General features: G+C 38.9%; 1 protein-coding gene across 1 annotated transcript in view; it reads right to left on the bottom strand.

Moving 5' to 3' along the window:
• Positions 1-20,689, bottom strand: part of CWF19L2 (CWF19 like cell cycle control factor 2) — a 150,293-nt gene that overhangs the window by 78,421 nt on the left and 51,183 nt on the right. The window contains exons 9-10 of the mRNA XM_078432699.2: positions 3,979-4,075; positions 2,312-2,404 (exon numbers count right to left, since the gene is read on the bottom strand). Coding sequence (XP_078288825.2) covers positions 2,312-2,404; positions 3,979-4,075 — 190 coding nt within the window. The remainder of the gene's footprint in view (positions 1-2,311; positions 2,405-3,978; positions 4,076-20,689) is intronic.

The raw sequence follows: 20,689 nt of genomic DNA, 5'->3' as shown, positions 1-20,689 counted from the left end.
AAACAAGATCTGCTTCAATTTTTTCAGTTGAATTGCTTTCAATTTCAAGAATCCCCGGAAGTCCAGCCACAGAGTTAGAACCCTTTCATATAAAGTGACAAGTGTCAGGAAAGAAACGCGTGGATTACAGGGTGATGACAAGAATACAAATATATACCATTTCAAAAGATAGATTCCACAGAGAATACTTTAAGGGTCTTTAAAGTTTCAAAACAAGAATAGGTTACAACTTTTTGAGAGGCTGAGAAAAAACACTTCAAGAAGAGGTAAAGACAAAGTGAAAAGTGGACACCACTCAAGAGGGTAGTATCTGGCATGGATAATTAAGAGCACATGTAAATGTCAAAGAGACACGCATGTTATGGATGAGAGCGCCTTGGAGGTGAGGCTGGAAAATGGGGCTATTCTGTGGAAGGCCACACCGTGGGAAGATCAGTACATAATATGGTTGGCACAAAGAAACCACGTGAGAGGTCAACCTCCCTAATCTGTGTAAGGAATTCTAACTTAACCACTTTTTTAAAACATGAGCTAGCGGGGCACCTGGGTGGCTTCGTTGGTTAAGTGTCTGACTCTTGGTTTCAGCTCAGGTCATGACCTCATGGTTCATGAGTTCCAGTCCCGCATCGGGCTCTGCGCTGACGGTGTGGAGTCTGCTTGGGATTTCTCTCTCCCTCTCTCTCTGCCCCTCCCTGGCAAGTTCTCTCTTTCTCAAAAATAAATAAATAAATATTAAAAAATATCTTTTAAAACATGAGCTGGCACATAGTAGTAAAAACAGCCAATTTCACAAACATACTCTCTCTATATACTATTATCTAAATCATCAATAATGTTAGCTTGAAGACAATTCTATGGAACTTGACTTTGTACATTCTCATCTCACACACTGACATTAAAATGACATAAGTTAATCTTTGAGAACAGTTCTTTAAAATCACTTATAAACCTAATTATAATCCTCTCAACACTGTAATACACCCAATTCAGCCCTTTAACTTTTTCTATCTACCTTTACTCCTAGGCTGATTTCAAGCAGCATCAGGATTTAAATACTGTCTCTATGTTAAGAGCTCCCCAGTTTCCACCTCCAGCTCAGGCTTCCCTAAATTCCCAACATCCCCCTCCCTACCTGACATCTCCTCCAGCCCCAAATCTAAAAGATACCCAAACGCCACATATCTACAAAAGAACTTGAACCCTCCGCCCCCAAATACACTCCCAAGAATGGCTGCTGTATTCTTCCAGCTGCTTAGCCTAAAAACTTTGAAGTGACTTTGCCTCCCCTCCGTATCTCCTACATCCCCCAACCCATCCAAACCATCAAAAAAGTCCTGTCTGCTCTCCTTTCATAAAACACACAGGAAATATTTATGCATATAAAAACCTAACCACTTCTAACCATCTCCTTAGCTTCTGCCCTTATGATCCTTCAATGCACCCTTAGCAAGGAAGCCAGGACAGTCTCGTCAAAATATATCTTCTACAGAAAACCCTCCAACGCCATCTCACCCAGAATAAAAACCCACTCCCTGACCCTGACTTTCAAGCCTCACATGGTCTAGCCTCCCACAGCCTCTCTAACCTGGATATTCCACCCGCCTCCCTTCCATTCATTCATTCCACTCTGGCGACACTGGGCCCCATGCTGTTCCTCCCACACATAAGACATGTTCCCATCTTTGGAACCTTACATCCTCCACTCCTCATGCCCAAAGTGCTCTTCACTCAGATACACAGATCTGCTGTTCCACGGCAAGCCTCTGCATCAAGGTCACTTTTTCAATAATAACTAGCCTGTGCACCCAAAGCCACCAGCACTGGGCACTCAAGATCCCCTCTAGCCTGCCATAGGATGTATCAGTCTGTAACATGCTACACTATTTATTACTTTTGTTGTTTACTGTTCCTCCCTACCCAAATGAAACTCCATGCAGGCAGCCGCTTCTATCTGTTTTGCTCACTAATAGATGGAGGAAGGAAGCCTGGAACAAAATAATTTGTTTTATGTGAAACACACCAAATTTAAGTCTCTCACTCTTTAAGAGAAGAATTTAAGGACAGTGTGATTTCTATGAAGTCAAACAGTCAGTAAATGGCACAGTCCAAAATAAAACCGGGTCTCTCTCTTTTCCCCTGGGACGCACTGGTGGCGCATAAGACAATACATATGAAAATCCATTTTTAAAAGAAGTAAACAAACAAGCAATCGCACGTATAAACACAGTAACACAGATATAGAAACACCCTGCATTAAAATATCAGCACTGCCCAGTAGTAGTAGTATACAAACAAACTTCCATTAACTCACCTCCACCCCAGGGTTTTTGGATGACGTCTGTGTTACAGTTTCTTTGAATTTATTTGCCTTTGCAAGTTGAGCTTTAAGTTGTTCCGCTAATTCCTTCAGAGGGAAAGACAAGAACAATGAGTGTCATATATAGCTTAATTCCTCAGTGAAGAATACTTCAAATGTATATGCAGGAGGGAAAAGAGCAGAGTGAACACTCCTGCAGCAGTAAACCTCAATTCAGGGGACTGCTTTTTAATGAATTCATCTCAGTTACATATGTCTCAAATGCCCGGAGCATTCGTTTATGATTTGAGAGTAAACAATTACAAGGGCATATATTCTAGGGGAGAGACAGGGATATGGGGAAAACAACCTCAAGAATGACATTTTTATAATTCCTCGGATATTATCACCATCCAGTACTCAAAATTTCAATTACTGTAACAAGAAAGCCATAATAAGATTTAACATATTACCTTCTTTAATGTTAAGTAATTTTAATAAGAACTCTGAACGTATCTCATTTTTACTCTAGGAAGTTTATAGAAATGTATAGAAAACAAGTGACATGTAAAGAAATAAACAAAGAGGAGCATATGAACAGGCAAAGAACAGTGTTCTCCACTGCAGTGGCTCCGTGACCAAAGGAACAATTCTTTCAACATAAATTAACCTCCTAACTTGGTGACCTCTCTTTCACTAGTGTGAACTAATTCCTTTGTGCTTTCAAAACTCAAACTTTATTTTCCTGCTATTATTTCCTGGCGGGTTGTCTCTCTTACCAAACTTCAGGGCTGAGCTGCAGTTCAGTGTTACCAAGGACCAGATTCAATGAGAAAGTGCGGCATGTGCAAGATACGCCTTTTAACAGACACACAAACTAATAAAAATAGAAGCATCTTGTTTGGCAACTTTTATGCTACCAAACAGGGTCATACTGGCAGTACAACAAAACGGAAGCCTACTTAGGGATCACTTATATTTGGATTTGAGATCAGTACATACATATGACCAGGAGGAAATCTATTCTGTCACACCATGCAAAGCTGTCTGGATTTGCTATTCTGTCATGTATGATGTCACATGTATTAGTATATCAGAAATGTGATACTAAAATACAGCAATAATAAATAGAGATAGGTGTAGCTCGCACCAAATCATCCATATTTTCTATTCAGTTCTCAGGTCAATCAGTCTTACAGCATAACATTATTATGGAAATTAAATGAGCTAATCTATACAATGCATCAAACACTTACCAGGCACAAACGTACTACATTAAAATATGCCTACATGAAACAACTATCTTTTTTTGGGAGCTCATTTGTTAGGTACCTAAGTAAAGGAATTTAAGAAAGCAATACATGCTCTCAATAATATGTGACAAAACAAGGGAAGACAATGACATCTTTATTTCCCTCAAATATGCTATGCTAGAATTGCAAAGTAGAAATTTTAAAAAACATGTCATACCCTGGGATCTCAGACTTCAGAGATCTGACAGAAAAAGTAGACAATTTATTTAGAAGTGGGCAGTACAGGATTTAGGAATGTTCAAGAATTTTGTTAAAGAATCAATAAGCAGCAGTTGGCTACAGCCAACATTGTGAAGAAACTTCCAAAATTACTGGTAAGAAGTTAAACAATTAACTCCTATTCTCCCAGAAACACCACAGAAGACATACCATATTTCCCATCATCTCTGCCTTGATAATCTTGGCTCCCAGTTTGTTCTTCTCATCAACACTCAAAATGTGGATGGAATCATCTTCAAGACCGCCTCTGTTTGAACAGGACAGATTAAGAGCATATGAAACAGAGGGACACTGCAACTAACAACATCAAGACTCAAATGTGATTTTAATTGACCTCAACAAAATATTCAGCATCAAGAGATCATGATTCTAAAACCTTAAAATATAAACAAAACAAAAAACAAAGGTTCAATATTCCACCAAAAATCACCAGTTTAAGGCTCTTTGTCACAATACCATAATCAGGCAGTTATAATAACTGACCAAAGTCCCAGTAAGAATGAGATAAATACTATGTGAACTATTCTTTACTATCTAATATTCCCATACTCATTCTAAAAAGGAAACAAACGAGAAAATTAAAACACTACAATCAGGCCATAGTTCTACACAGCTGGGTGTGATAAATTACTGATAGTCTAAGAAACTAAACAGGAAATGGCATGCTTAACTGCAGTCAAAGAATAAAAACAATGAGCATGTGTTCTTTTTGCAACATAAATGCGAAATTACTGAATAAGACAACAAATACTAGTTTATGACTAAGGTCATGGGCCAAACCTAGACTCACTGAAGACCAGAGAAATTTCCAGCCAAGGTTAGATTCCTGGCACATAAAAAGTTGTCCCAGCTTACTTCGCTAAGAAAGATCACTGCGGTACGGGGAAGGGATGCAGGCCGGCCCTGAAGGACTGACTCCTCAGTGAAGGAGACACAGCTAAGATTCCAAAACTTAAAGACAGCCAGACAGAAGAAAGCTGCACAGTGAGAGAAGCGCACAAAACTAAAGAGTTCCCCTTGAGCATTTAGCAAGAAACTGCCCATGGCCGGAGAAAGTCCCATCCCAAAGAGAAGAGGAGCGACATCCAGCATTTCTGGGAAAAGTGCCTGATCTCGCTAGCCAGACGAGGAAAGCTTCAACTCAGAAAGCACTGGGGACAGCATTAAAGGTCTCGCGTCATTACTGGGAAATAATAAGCTCTAGGCTAAATGTTGATCTACGCTCAATGAACCAATGTTAAAAGCAAAAGTCTACAGGAGCAAAGAGTTTCCAATCAACTTAACCATGTTCCCCCAGGGCAAACATCAAGAATTAGTTACAGGAATGCAAAAATATCCCATGCTCAACATAGTAAAATTCATAGCATCTAGTAACCAAAGATAGCAGACGTGCCAAGATGTAGAAAAATAAGACCTACAATTAGGAGAAATAGCTATCAATCAAAATAAACCCAGAACTGACTCAGATGTAAGAAAAAGCAGATAAGAACATTAAAAGTTATTATTGTAACTGCATTCCATATGTTTGAAAAGTTACAAACAAGTAAGACATAAAATAGATCAGAACTGAATTTCTACAGTTGAACACTGGTGTCTCAGATTAAAAAAAAAAAACAAAAAAAAAAACACTAGATAGGATTCACAGGAGATGAAACTGCCAAGGAAAAAGTAGTGAACTTAAAATATTAGAAACTAGGGGGGCCTAGGTGGCTCAGTCAGTTGGGCAACTCTTGATCTCGACTCAGGTCACGATCTCACAGTTGCTGAGTTCGGGACCCATGTCCCTGCGCTGTCAGCGCAGAGCCTGCTTGGGATTCTCTGTCTCTATCAAAAATAAACAAACAGGGGTGCCTGGGTGGCTCAGTCAGTTAAGTGTCCAATTTCGGCTCAGGTCACGATCTCACAGCTCGTGAGTTCGAGCCCCGCATCGGGCTCTGTGCTGACAGCTCAGAGCCTGGAGCCTGCTTCGGATTCTGTGTCTCCCTCTCGCTCTGCCCCTAACCCACTTGCATTCTGTATCTGTTTCTCTCAAAAATAAATAAACATTAAAAAATTTTTTTAATATAATAAATAAACATTAAAAACTATGCAAAATGAAACATACAGAAAAAAAAGAATTTTAAAAAATAAAAAGAGCATCAGAGAACTATGGGATAACCTTAAACCTGACTACTTAGGCCATTGGAGTTCCCAAAAGAAATGGGAGACAGAAGAAACAAAGGCCAAATTTTCCAAACACCTGAAAAGCTGCTTAGAGAACTAAAAATTTCAGGGAATCCCAAGCAGAAAAAAAAAAAAAAAAAAAAAAAAAAACACTACATTAAAAAAAAACCCTATTCCCAGGGACATCATAATCAAATTGCCCAAAACTTGTGATAAAGAGAACAATGTTAAAGCAGCCACAGGGGGGATAAAAGAGAGACACACTTAGGCACACAGAAAAAAGTGACAGCAGATTTCTCATCAAAAACAATCCAAGTAAGAAAAGAGCAGCAACATTTCCAAAGTACTTTAAATTATCAACCAAAAATTCTATACCAAGTGAAGGTATCTTTCAAAAACAAATTGAAATGAAAACTCTTTCAGACAGAGAGTTGAAAGAATGTTAAAGAAAAGCCTTCAGGCAGAAGGAAAATTATACCAGACTGTAGTATGGATTAACTCAAAGAATGATGCCCTACAAGGGTAAATGAAGAATACTTTCTCTTATTACATAAGTCTCTGTAAAATAATTATTTAAACAAAAATAATAACAATATATGAGAGGTTTATGACAAAGATAAGTAAAATGTATGACAATAACAGAAAAGACTGGAGGGGATAAATGTAAATAAACTATTGTAAAGTTCTTATGCCATACAGGAATGGCATAATGAAGTTGGAGAAGTTAAAAATGTATACTATCAAATCTAAAAACAAACAAAAAACCCCACAAAATACCAAAAAAATTATAACAAGAGAAATGAAACAAAATCATAAAAATATGTAATCTAAAATAAAACACATAAAGGGGCATCTGGGTGGCTCAGTCAGTTAAGCTGCTGACTTCAGCTCATGTCATGATCTTGCAGTTTGTGAGTTCAAGCCCCCTGCTGGGCTCTGTGCTGACAGCTCAGAGCCTGGAGCCTGCTAAGGATTCTGTTTCCCTCTCTTTCTGCCCCTCCCCCATTCAGGCTCTGTCTCTGTCTCTGTCTCTGTCTCTCTCTCTCAAAAATAAACATTAAAAAAATTTTTTTAATTAAAATAAGTCACATAAAGAGGAAAAAGGGAACAAAGAACACATAGGACAAGTAGAAAACAAAGAGCAAAATTAGACTTAAACCTTTATATCACATATATAAATGGTCTAAACATGTGAGTTAAAAGGCAAAATTGTCAGATAAAAGAGCAAAACTCAATGACAGAAAACATACCATAAAGACAAACACGTCAAATATAAAAGGGGGGAGCGGGAGATATATCATGTTTTACACTAGTCAAAAGAAAGGTAAAGTGACTTCTTTACTATCAAACAAATTAGATTACAGAGCAATAAATATTACCAGGGACAAAGAAAGCTGTTTCACTTCATATGAAAAAGAGGTCAATCCATCAAGAGTACAAAAGAATCCCTAATGTAAGAGAGCTTCAAAATACACAAAGCAAAAACTGACAGAATTGCAAAGAGAAAGAGACTAATTTTACAATTACAGTTGCAGATTTTAAGACCCCACTCCCAGTACTTAATATATTCTTCAAGAATATGGAAGACTTGAATAACACTATCACTACCACGACCTAATGGAAATTCAAAGAATACCCTACCACGTAAGAGAATACACATTCTTTCTTGTGCATGCCAACATTTACCAAGATAGGCCATATTCTGAGCCACAAAGCAAGTCGCAATAAATTTAAAGGGATTTAAGTCATACAAACTGTGTTCTCTAACCCCAATGAAATTAAATTAGAAATCGTTAACAAAAATCTCTGAGAAATCCTCAACTATGTGGAAACTAAATAGCATATCTGGGAGTAACCCATGGTCAATAACAAAATCAAAGAGAAATTAAAAAGTACTGCAAACCGAATAAAAATATAACAGGGCGTCTGGGTGGCTCAGTTGGTTAAATGCCCGACTTCACCTCAGGTCATGATCTAATGGTTTATGAGCTAGAGCCCCATATTGGACTCTGTGCTGACAACTCGGAGCCTGAAGCCTGCTTTGGATTCTGTGTCTCCCTCCCTCTCTCTCTCTGCCCCTTTCCCCACTCATGCTCTGTCTCTCAAAAATAAACATGTGTATATGTATATACATATACATATACATATACACACACACATACATACATATACATAACAAATCAGAATTTATAGAATGCTAGTAAAGCATTACTTAGGGAGAAGTTATAGCTCTAAATGCTTATATTAGAAAAGAAAGATCTCAAATCAATGATCTCAAATCTATGTAAAATGATACAATCAATGGGTAAACCATTTGGTAGTTTCTTAAAATTTAAAGATATAATTACCACATGATCTAGCCATCCCTCTCCTAGGTATTTACCCAAGAGAAAAGGAAGCATACATCCACACAAAGTTCTGTACATGAATATTCCAAGAAGCATTATGTACAATAGCTAAAAACTGGAAACATTCTATATGTTCACCAACAGGTGAATGGAAAAATTGTTTTATCTACCAATGGAAAACTACCCACCCATCAATAAAAAGGAATGAATTACTGCAACAACATGGATAAAGCTCAAAATAATTATGCACAGTGAAAGCCAGACAAAAAAAGAGTATATAACATATGATCCCACTTACATAAAACTCCAGAAAATGCAAACTAGTCTATAATTAAAGAAAGCAGATGAGTGAAATCTAGGGGGTTTGTAAGGGTGTGGGGAGAGGTGGGAGAGAATTATAAAAGGGTACCAGAAAACCCTGGGGGATGATGGTTTTGTGAGAACATACATACTTCTAAACTTACCAGATTGTACATTTCTATGTGCAGTTTATTACATGTCAATTATACTTCAATAGTTGTTTTTCAAAACCCTCAAAGAGGAGTGATTTTAAAAACTTTCAAGCTAAAAACCCTGTCAGAATCTCACATATCAAGGATGTATCTATGATATTTCTAGTTTTCCTGAATTAGCACATTTCATCAGACTCTACTGAAATCAACTTGCATTTTCAACATACATTCTGAGTGGGGTAACAGCAAAATATATAAACAGATCTTCAAATCAAAACTTGACCTAACAAGCAATTACTTCTAAATAGCAAATTCCCTTTTGGAAAAAAAAAAAAAGCAAATCTTTCAGGAGACAGCATGTGAATTTTTTTAAAAAAAGACATTAATATCTGCAGAAATTCTGGAAGAACCATTTCTTCTCACAGAAAGAAAAAACACCATGGCGCTCAGACTAAGAAACCTAAAATATTTTAGCACCATTAGAAATATTAGGTAATGCACCATTAGAAAGGAAAATGTTTTTGTTCCTCTCAAATTCCTTCAGTCTACATTTTAAAAACCAATTAGGAAGAGCAGTAGGGACACTGCATTCACGTGAGCAGAACATCACTACCATTTACGTGCTGCTAGACATGGAGGGATTGCTTGTCAGTTAGTTGGACTGTTTTGTATGGAAAATATTTTTCAGTAACTTTTTCCAAATTCAATTCTGAGGTACACATCATTTTTATTATAAATGTAATTTACTTTAATTTCAAGGGTCAATATGTCAACAGATTCATGCCTACAAATAGGGATAAAAATAAAGGTATAAACACCTAAGAACAGATTCAAATTCTAAGAGTTCTAAATGCAACCTTTTCATGAAGCACTAGAAGCTGTTTCTTTAAAATGTCAATGCAGGGGCACCTGGGTGGCTCAGTCGGTTAAGCATCTGACTGTGGCTCAGGTCATGATCTCAGTTTGTGGGTTCAAGCCCCGCGTCGGGCTCTGTGCTGAAAGCTCAGATTCTGTGTCTCCCTCTCTCTCTGCCCCTCCCCCACTCACACTCTGTCTGTCTGTCTCTGTCTCCCTCCCTCCCTCAAAAATAAACATTAAAAAAAATTTTTTTAATAAATAAATAAATAGAGAATGCTAATCCTACTGTTGCTTCATCATTGTAGAAATGAGAAATCCCTGTTAGTATTACAAGAAAAGGAGTTCTGGAGTCAGACTGACATGGGTTCAAATCCAGACTCTGTCCTTTTACAAACTCTATGAGACTGGGCAAGTATCTTAACCTCTCTCAGGCTATAAAACCAAAAAGATGATCAATACCTACCCTCACATTATCAGAATCAAATGTGACAATGTATAAAACTATAATAAATTCAGTAATAAAATAAAATTCTAAACACAACACATAGCCTGATGCTCAATAATGGTAACTTTTGCCACTGAGAGCCAATTACTGAGTCAAAGAGGAATGTTCCAACCAGTCTTCCATTCACCACGCTCAAAATCCAACAGTGAAATCTTTTCAAGAAAGGAAAGAGGGGTGCCTGGCTGGCTCAGTTGGAGAGGAATGCAATTCTTGATTTCAGGGTCATGGGTTCGAGCCCCGCATAGGGTATAGAGATGACTTAAACAAATAAACTTAAGGAAAATTGTTTAAAAGAATGTCCAGAAATGGTACACAGTAAGTAAGCAAATCCTTCCAAGGGGCCACAGAAATAGATGCCTCATCACTGAGCCACAGAAGCCAACTCAAGCTCCCCCTTTCCTCTGCATTCACTCCTTTGGTTCATGACTTCTTGTCTCTCAACTAGAGCTTCCTCGCCAATATTTTATCCTCAAATCTGTTCCATTTCGCAGACTGGCCTACACAGTATGTTGGAATCTTTCTAAAATACAAATCTGGGGGCACCTGGGTGGCTCAGTCGGTTAAGCATCCAACTTCGGCTCAGGTCATGATCTTAACAGTTCATGGGTTCGAACCCCGCGTCAGGCTCTGTGCTGACAGCTCAGAGCCTGGAGCCTGCTTCGGATTCTGTGTCTCCCCCTCCCTCTGCCCCTTCCCTGTTCACGCTCTGTCTCTCAAAAATAAATAAATGTGAAAACATTTTTAATAAATAAATAAAATACAAATCTGATCTATTTCAAATCCTGGAGATACTTGTTACCAATCACTAGAGAATACTGTCCAACTCGGGAGCATGACTTCTGGAGCTGTTTACAAGGCACGTGAGGCATATTCGCTATAACTGCCTATCCATTTTCCTCCCATTCAACTACATTCCACAAGTTATTGAGAGGTGAATTTGTGCTATGCGCTCTACCAGGATTCAGAGACACAAAGACCATAAAAAGAAATATGCCCTCTCCTCAGGGAGTTACTGTATCTGACACTCCAAAATTCTACTCTCAAATGCTCAACTAGACCACGCTGACTTGTCTCCAAGTTATCTCCATGTCGATTACCCCTTCCCACTTACCTAATGAGTTCATCCCTCAAGACCCTATCTTTCCTGGATTCTGTTCCCCCAGTGATATCTCAGAGGAGTTAATCATCCCTTGTTGTACACAGGAATTGTAATCATAAGGATCTATATTTAGACCTGCAACTAACTGTCAGTATTGCGGCATCTATGTACATATTTCTTCACATGCCTATATAACTGGCTCTTTGATACCGTGAGCTCCTTGAAAGCAGAAACTGTGTCATAACTGTTTTTATAGCACTAGACCTAAGAAGGAGGTGCTGAATTCAGTAAATGTAAGATGCACAGCAGAAAGAATCTGTCAAAGCCATCTAACTGAAGTTCCAAGGGACATGTCTGGTACAAAAATCTCCTCCCCTCATCACTGCATTCCTGGTCATACCAGAACAGATACTTTTTCTTTTTTTTTCAAATCTGAATAAAAGAGAGTTTGTTTCTCAAACTTTCAACTTCCAAAGATCACTTAAAGAAAATATGACATGCACACGGACCAGTAATTTTAACTGTTCATCAACATTTTGGTCAAAATAAAAAGCTAATTATCACCTCATGCCAGTCAGAGTGGCTAAAATGAACAAATCAGGAGACTATAGATGCTGGCGAGGATGTGGAGAAACGGGAACCCTCTTGCATTGTTGGTGGGAATGCAAACTGGTGCAGCCGCTCTGGGAAACAGTGTGGAGATTCCTCAAAAAATAGATCTACCCTACAACCCAGCAATAGCACTGCTAGGAATTTATCCAAGGGATACAGGGGTGCTGACGTATAAGGGCACTTGTACCCCAATGTTTATAGCAGTACTATCAACAATAGCCAAATTATGGAAAGAGCCTAAATGTCCATCAACTGATGAATGGATAAAGAAATCGTGGTTTATATACACAATGGAACACTACGTGGCAATGAGAAAGAATGAAATAGGGCCCTTTGTAGCAATGTGGATGGAACTGCAGGGTATTATGCTAAGGGAAGTAAGTCAGGCAGAGAAAGATACCATATGTTCTCACTCATATGTGGATCCTGAGAAACTTTACAGAAGACCACAGGGGAGGGGAAGGAAAAAAAAAAGAGACGGAGGGAGGCAAACCATAAGAGACTCTTAAAAACAGAATAAACTGAGGGTTGATGGGAGGTGGGAGGGAGGGGAGGGTGGGTGATGGGCACTGAGGAGGGCACCTGTTGGGATGAGCACTGGGTGTTGTATGGAAACCAATTTGACAACAAATTTCATATTAAAAAAAAAAAGTTAATAGCAGTTAAGTCATAACAATGAGAGGACATTTCAACTTTGTGAGCTGTGTGTGAATTAAATTGTTCTGTCACTTTTTCTCTTCTGAAGCCACCAAACTCACTATGGTGCATACAAAGACTAAAAAGGAACACCAATATTGTGGGGATCCTATGTTGAAAAACACTGACCTGAGTTGTCAAGAATTTCTGTAATTTTCTCCTGTCACTCGCAAATTACAGCCACACTCTCCTCTTCTTCAACACCCCCGTCCAAGACCAATCCTTCCACTTGTCTGAGTATATCAGATCCTACATTTATCCACAGTACCCTTGGGATTTTGCCCATAAATTATGCCATCTATCATCACTCTTCTAAAATTGATACTTCTCCCTTAATATATAAACATATTCAAGTGTCTGCAACTTAAAAGAAAAAAAAGGGAAAGAGAAAGGAGGCACTTTACTTAACCCATGTTTCCTATGTACACTTTCCATCTCTACCACCTCATGACCCACAATCATAACTTAGTCTATGAAATCTGGCTGATAAATCCTCTTTCACAATGATTTTTTTTATTTTTTTAATCTTTATTTATCTTTGAGAGAGACAGACAGACAGAACGCAAGCAGCGGAGGGGCAGAGGGAGAGAGAGACACAGAATCCGAAGCAGTCTCCAGGCTCCAGGCTCTGAGCTGTCAGCGCAGAGCCCAATGCAGGTTTCAAACTCAAGAGCCATGAGATCATGACCTGAGCTAAAGTCTGACGCTTAACCAACTGAGCTACCCAGGCACCCCTACAATGACAGTATTTTTTATTAAACTGCCAAAGACCTCTATTATTTCTATCCAAAGGCATATCTTTGTCATTTTACTTGACTCTTCCCACCACTTCTTAGTATGCAAAGTTGAAGATTCAATCAAGAGAGGACAGTGAAGGGGCACCTGGGTGACTCAGGTGGTTAAGCATCTGACTCTTGATTTCAGCTCAGGTCACAGTCGTGAGATTAAGCCCTGTGTGGGGCTCTATGCTGAGCATGAAGCCTGCTTGGGATTCTCTTTCTCTCCCTCTCATTCTCCCTGTCACTCTCCCTCTCTCAAAATAAACATTAAAAAAGAGAGAGAGGACAATGAAGGTATGCTAAACTCCAACCAAAGCTCCCAAGTTTCAAGAAGATAACTGAAATCCCAAGAAAGCTTTAAAAGCAACAACCTTCACTGTCATAAAATTCATACTCGTACATCTTTTTTTTTTTTGGGGGGGGGGGGTATTTTCTAACAGAAATTGTTTATTAGGAGACAAAAAGTAGATAAGGATAAATTAGATGATATAACAAAAATTCTGAGCCTCTCTGATACTAATATTTTCAATATTAACATACACTTCACTTCATAGAATAATAGGTATCAAATAAAGACTAAAATGAGTTGCTGGGCACACAGTGAATACAGGACACATGATTTCATCTGGTTAACGCCACAGCAAAGACACCCCTTGGCAGCAAATGCAAGGAACAGACTCTCCCTTACTTTCTCTTAACATTGACAATAATGAGCAAATGCCCTGAAAGAAACCTCGCCATGACATCTGCAATCATCCTGTACGAAGGAAAAAGTACAAGCATTTCTCATTTTCCAGGATTACTGCTACATTTCAGAAGTCTTCTTCATAATTAATTTCTAAAAAACAAATCCCCTTTTCCCATTAAAATGTATTCTCTGTGCAGCACACACACACCCAACTCTGCCTAAAAACTTTTGAGGAAGAAGTAATTAAAAAGCCTCCACCCCAATGACATTTCAGAAACCCTGAGCGCACTGCAATTATTCTTTGCCTGCTGGCAGTGTTCATAGATCTCCTGCCCTTAATTACTCTCAACGCTTGTTCGCCAATTTTCTCCCTGTCCAAGGATCTCATGACTATACTCAAAACCTTCAGAACCTGTCATCCTTCTCTTGTCCTTCTGAGCTCCCACAGCAAACTCTGCCAAGAATTATACCCAAAGGCTAAGACAGTATATAAAATGGGTTAGTTCCTGATACTAACTTTATAAAATCTAAATTAAGGACAGCACACTAGTTTTTGTTCATATGGCATAATATTCTAGGTTTCAGAATCCAGAAAATACACAGCTGATATATTTTCCAACAGAACAAAATTATCCACAAACGCATTTTATTTCTAGGAATAATAAGCTTAAAGTTCTTGAGCATATGGACACCTTCCTTCTAGAGGATGCTTTTCGCCTACTTGAGAAAAATGGAAGGCCTGAAGAGGACAAAGGAAAAGAATGAGAAATGTGATCACAGCAAGAATGAATGAAAAGTAAGGATGAAAAAGGAAAATGAAACAAGAAGAAAAAGGAAATCTACAAGTGATGTAAACACTATATATTACGTGAAAACTATAAAGAGTCTTTACAGAGAACTCAAGGAGTAGCCAAAACAGATGACTAGCTAACAAAAATAAAACAAACACTAACATTTATAACGATACGCCAAACTTCACTCAGATTTAAAGAAATGCAAATCAAGCAAAGATTCTGTTTCTCAATGATGCAAATGACAAAAGTTCAAGGCTAAAAAGTTCAATAATACTGATGGTAAGGAAGAGAAAAGTCATCCTAATATTTGGCTGGTAAGAGAGTAAACTGGCTAATATAACAAGATTTAGAAATATAATCCAACTGCTTGGAATTTATTTTACAGCTATATTTAACCAATGTGCAAAGATACACATCGCTATTACTGCTGCACTTTTGTAAGGGCGACAAACTAGAAATCACCTAAAATCCACCAAGAGGCGACCCAGGAGAACTACTAGCTTATACCTCAGTTTTAATAGAATATTAAAGAGCCTTTAAAAAGTACATACATACAGGATGATGGGAAAACATCTTTAAGATATACTGATTGGGGAAAAAAAAGACATCAAAGTTCAGAATGGTATATACATTGTGAAGCTATGTAACTTAGATAGGTAATTAAGTTTTTTATATAATATTATCTCTACCAAAACGGTCACAAACCCAGAAAATGGCTAAGTGTTACATACAATTGCCAGATAAAAAACATGACACCCAGTCAAATTTGAATTTCAGGTAAACAAAAATTTTGCGGGGTCAGTCTGTCCACATACTGCAAGGCACTTACTATTTTTTATTTGCTCAACCTGGCAACTCTCTCAACACACCACTGTGTGAGCTACACCCTCAACGCCTCAGTTTCTGCATGTGGAAAATACAGCACAGACGATTATTTCTCCTACTTGTACTATTATTTCTATGATTTTTCCCCCTACTTCTAAAACTTATTCATTCTAGGGGCGGTTGGGTGGCTTAGTCAGCTGAACGTCCGACTTCGGCTCAGGTCATGATCTCGCAGTTCATGGGTTCAAGCCCCGCATCGGGATCTGTGCTGATGGCTCAGAGCCTGTAGCCTGCTTCAGATTCTGTGTCTCCCTCTCTCCCTGCCCCTTCCCCAATCATGCTCTGTCTCTCTCTGTCTCTCAAAAATGAATAAACGTTAAAAAAAATAAAATAAAACTTATTCATTCTAAAGCTCCCTAGAATTCTAGCATTTTATAAAGAATTCAGCATATACCCAGGATAATGTTCAAACTAACAGATTCCCACAATGCTTCAGTGGACCTCTTCAGTCCCTGGAAACAGACATTCCTCAACATGCTTCCTGGTCTCTGACTTTACACAACCCACACGGGCTCAGGAATCTTTTCTTTCACATATATGTAGATGATTTCTAAATTGTTCTTTCCTTCTCCAGTCAATCATGGAATTCATGGAAAGCTTCAAACCATCTGCAACACCAAAATGACAGAGCTAACAAAAATACTGCCTTCATGGGGTGCCTGGGTGGCTCAGTTGGTTAAGCATCCGACTCTTCACTTTGGATCAGGTCATGTTCTCACAGTTCGTGAGTTTGAGCACCTCGTCAGGCTCTGTGCTGACAGCCTGCTTGGGATTCTCTCTCCCTCTCTCTGCCCCACCCCCAACCCCTGCCGCTCGTGTGTGCTCACTTGCTCTCTCAGAAAAAATAAACATTTAAAATATACACATGTACACGTGTGTGTGTGTGTGCACGTGTATTGCCTTCAGACCAAAAAAATACAGCTTTTAGTGAGTACCTATATTACAGTATATCTATCGGAAATGTACAATTTAAATATGACCTACAAATATAAAGCAATTAGAGAACCAGATGAAATACTGAGTGTAAGGCTATTTCCCACGTAGCTGAAGTCACAGAAGTCAAGACCTACAGACTGCCCAATGTTAAGCCAACCCTGAGGATAAAAGTAAGAGTCTCCTCTCATTTTATGAAGCCAGTATTACTTTGATTCCTAAACCAGACAGAGACCCAGTAAAAAAAGAGAACTACAGGCCAATATCCCTGATGAATATGGATGCAAAAATTCTCAATAAGATACTAGCAAATCGAATTCAACAGCATATAAAAAGAATTGTTCACCATGATCAAGTGGGATTCATTCCTGGCCTGCAGGGCTGGTTCAACATTCGCAAATCAATCAATGTGATACATCACATTAATAAAAGAAAAGATAAGAACCATAAGATCCTGTCAATCGATGTAGAAAAGGCCTTTGACAAAATTCAGCAACATTTCTTAATAAAAAACCTCGAGAAAGTCAGGATAGAAGGAACATACTTACACATCATAAAAGCCATTTATGAAAAGCCCACAGCTAACATTATCCTCAATGGGGAAAAACTGAGAGCTTTCTCCCTGAGATCAGGAACACGACAGGGATATCCACTCTCACTGCTGTTGTTTAACATAGTGTTGGAAGTTCTAGCATCAGCAATCAGACAACAAAAGGAAATCAAAGGCATCAAAATTGGCAAAGATGAAGTTAAGCTTTCACTTTTTGCAGATGACATGATATTATACATGGAAAATCTGATAGACTCCACCAGAAGTCTGCTAGAACTGATACATGAATTCAGCAAAGTTGCAGGATACAAAATCAATGTATAGAAATCAGTTGCATTCTTATACACTAATAATGAAGCAACAGAAAGACAAATAAAGAAACTGATCCCATTCACAATTGCACCAAGAAGCATAAAATACCTAGCAATAAATCTAACCAAAGACATAAAAGATCTGTATGCTGAAAACTATAGAAAGCTTATGAAAGAAATTGAAGAAGAATAAAGACATGGAAAAACATTCCGTGCTCATGGATTGGAAGAATAAATATTGTCAAAATGTCAATACTACCCAAAGCTATCTACACATTCAATGCAATCCCAATCAAAATTTCACCAGCATTCTTCTCAAAACTAGAACAAGCAATCCTAAAATTCATATAGAACCGCAAAAGGCCCCGAATAGCCAAAGTAATTTTGAAGAAGACGACCAAAGCAGGAGGCATCACGATCCCAGACTTTAGCCTCTACTACAAAGCTGTCATCATCAAGACAGCATGGTATTGGCACAAAAACAGACACATAGACCAACGGAATAGAATAGAAACCCAAGAACTAGACCCACAAACGTATGGCCAACTAATCTCTGACAAAGCAGGAAAGAACATCCAATGGAAAAAAGACAGTCTCTTTAACAAATGGTGCTGGGAGAACTGGACAGCAACATGCAGAAGGTTGAAACTAGACCACTTTCTCACACCATTCACAAAATAAACTCAAAATGGATAAAGGACCTGAATGTGAGACAGGAAACCATCAAAACCCTAGAGGAGAAAGCAGGAGAAGACCTCTCTGACCTCAGCCGTAGCAATCTCTTACTCGACACATCCCCAAAGGCAAGGGAATTAAAAGCAAAAATGAATTACTGGGACCTTATGAAGATAAAAAGCTTCTGCACAGCAAAGGAAACAACCAACAAAACTAAAAGGCAACCAACAGAATGGGAAAAGATATTTGCAAATGACATATCGGACAAAGGGCTAGTATCCAAAATCTATAAAGAGCTCACCAAACTCCACACCCGAAAAACAAATAACCCAGTGAAGAAATGGGCAGAAAACATGAATAGACACTTCTCTAAAGAAGACATCCGGATGGCCAACAGGCACATGAAAAGATGTTCAACGTCGCTCCTCATCAGGGAAATACAAATCAAAACCACACTCAGATATCACCTCACACCAGTCAGAGTGGCCAAAATGAACAAATCAAGAGACTATAGATGCTGGCGAGGATGTGGAGAAACGGGAACCCTCTTGCACTGTTGGTGGGAACGCAAATTGGTGTAGCCACTCTGGAAAACAGTGTGGAGGTTCCTCAGAAAATTAAAAATAGACCTACCGTATGACCCAGCAATAGCACTGCTAGGAATTTACCCCAGGGATACAGGAGTACTGATGCATCGGGGCACTTGTACCCCAATGTTTATAGCAGCACTCTCAACAATAGCCAAATTATGGAAAGAGCCTAAATGTCCATCAACTGATGAATGGATAAAAAAATTGTGGTTTATATACACAATGGAGTACTACGTGGCAATGAGAAAGAATGAAATATGGCCCTTTGTAGCAACATGGATGGAACTGGAGAGTGTGATGCTAAGTGAAATAAGCCATACAGAGAAAGACAGATACCATATAGTTTCACTCTTATGTGGATCCTGAGAAACTTAACAGAAACCCATGGGGGAGGGGAAGAAAAAAAAAAAAGAGGTTAGAGTGGAAGAGAGCCAAAGCATAAGAGGCTCTTAAAAAACTGAGAACAAACTGAGGGTTGATGGGGGGTGGGAGGGAGGGGAGGGTGGGTGATGGGTATTGAGGAGGGCATCTTTTGGGATGAGCACTGGGTGTTGTATGGAAACCAGTTTGACAATAAACTTCATATACTGAAAAAAAAAAAAAAAGTAAGAGTCTCCTAGTGCCAGCAGCTGGGGACTAGAAACAGTTACCTTCCAGAGTAGGTGGAGCAAAGCCTGGACAATTATATAGGTAGATAGCATAAGACATTCTCTAATCCCTGTCCTGTTTATCCAGTCAGTACAACCAGATTTCTCCTTTGGTTTCCTGGGAACAAAACCCTGCCTTGAACCAGAGCCCATCTGACTGGGGCCCCCATCACTCAGTCCAGGTTTTGCCAGCTTCCTCCCACTGAAAGCTGCACATGGTGCTTTATAATCCACAGCTTCAGATGGGATTAAGAAAAATGATTTGCCATACTCATGACCCCAAACCACAACGTTTATACCTACTACTGCCACCAGTGATTTCTATTATTTCCTAAAACCTCTTCCTTGAGGGTCCTATTCATTTGGTGGTATTTTAAAACATATTTTAATGATCATTCTAAGCTACTCATTATTCTTTGGACACTTTTTTCCCTACTTATGGCTATTTCCAATACAACCAACTCTATAGCTAAGTCAATTTTTCCTAGGTTTGATCCCACTCAACCTGGGTTTCCTGTTCTACTGACTCAGCTCTGTATATAAGTACAAGAGGTGCAGAATAGTAACACCAGTGAGTGTTATGCCTAATTACTACAGGTACAACCACTAACCTACCTATATTTCCCTTTTTTTTCTTTTGAGAGAAAGCATGGGTGCACACATGCAGGCAGGGGATGGGCAGGGTGGGAGGGAGGAGGGAGGAAGGGAGAGAGGGAGAGAGGGAGAAAGGGAGGGGGAGAGAGGGAGAGAGAGGGAGGGAGGGAGAGAGGGAGGTAGGGAGGGAGGGAAGGAGGGAGAGAATCTTAAGCAGGCTCCACACTCAGCACAGAGGCCAACGTGGGGCTTAATCTCATGACCCTAGGATTATGACCTAAGCAGAAGTCAAGATTTGTATGCTTAGCCAACTAAGCCACCCAGGCACCCTTTTAAAACTCTAACATTATCTTTAAAACCAGTCAACTGTTCAAAGTGGATTATTTCTTTGTCTGCAAAACAGTCCATTAATTCATGCTTTCCTCCATAGGATCTTTTGTGTATCTTTTTCACTTCATATGTGGGCTACCTCCAGATAGGCATGCCATATTTACAATCATGATTACGCTTTACAATTAAGTGGTTTCCTTTGAAAGCAATTATGGCAGCAAGAGCACAATCTACCAAAATACCTCCTGTGGCATATCCATTTCAAAAGATTATTAACTCATTTAATATTTTAATGTGCAAAAAAGCAACAGATTTTGAGCTAATATAGCCACTGAGTTCTTCCATTTATTAA

This window comes from Panthera onca, chromosome D1, assembly GCF_046562875.1.
Source record: "Panthera onca isolate mPanOnc1 chromosome D1, mPanOnc1 haplotype 2, whole genome shotgun sequence".
Taxonomy (NCBI): domain Eukaryota; kingdom Metazoa; phylum Chordata; class Mammalia; order Carnivora; family Felidae; genus Panthera; species Panthera onca.
This window is presented reverse-complemented; position numbering and strand designations above follow the sequence as displayed.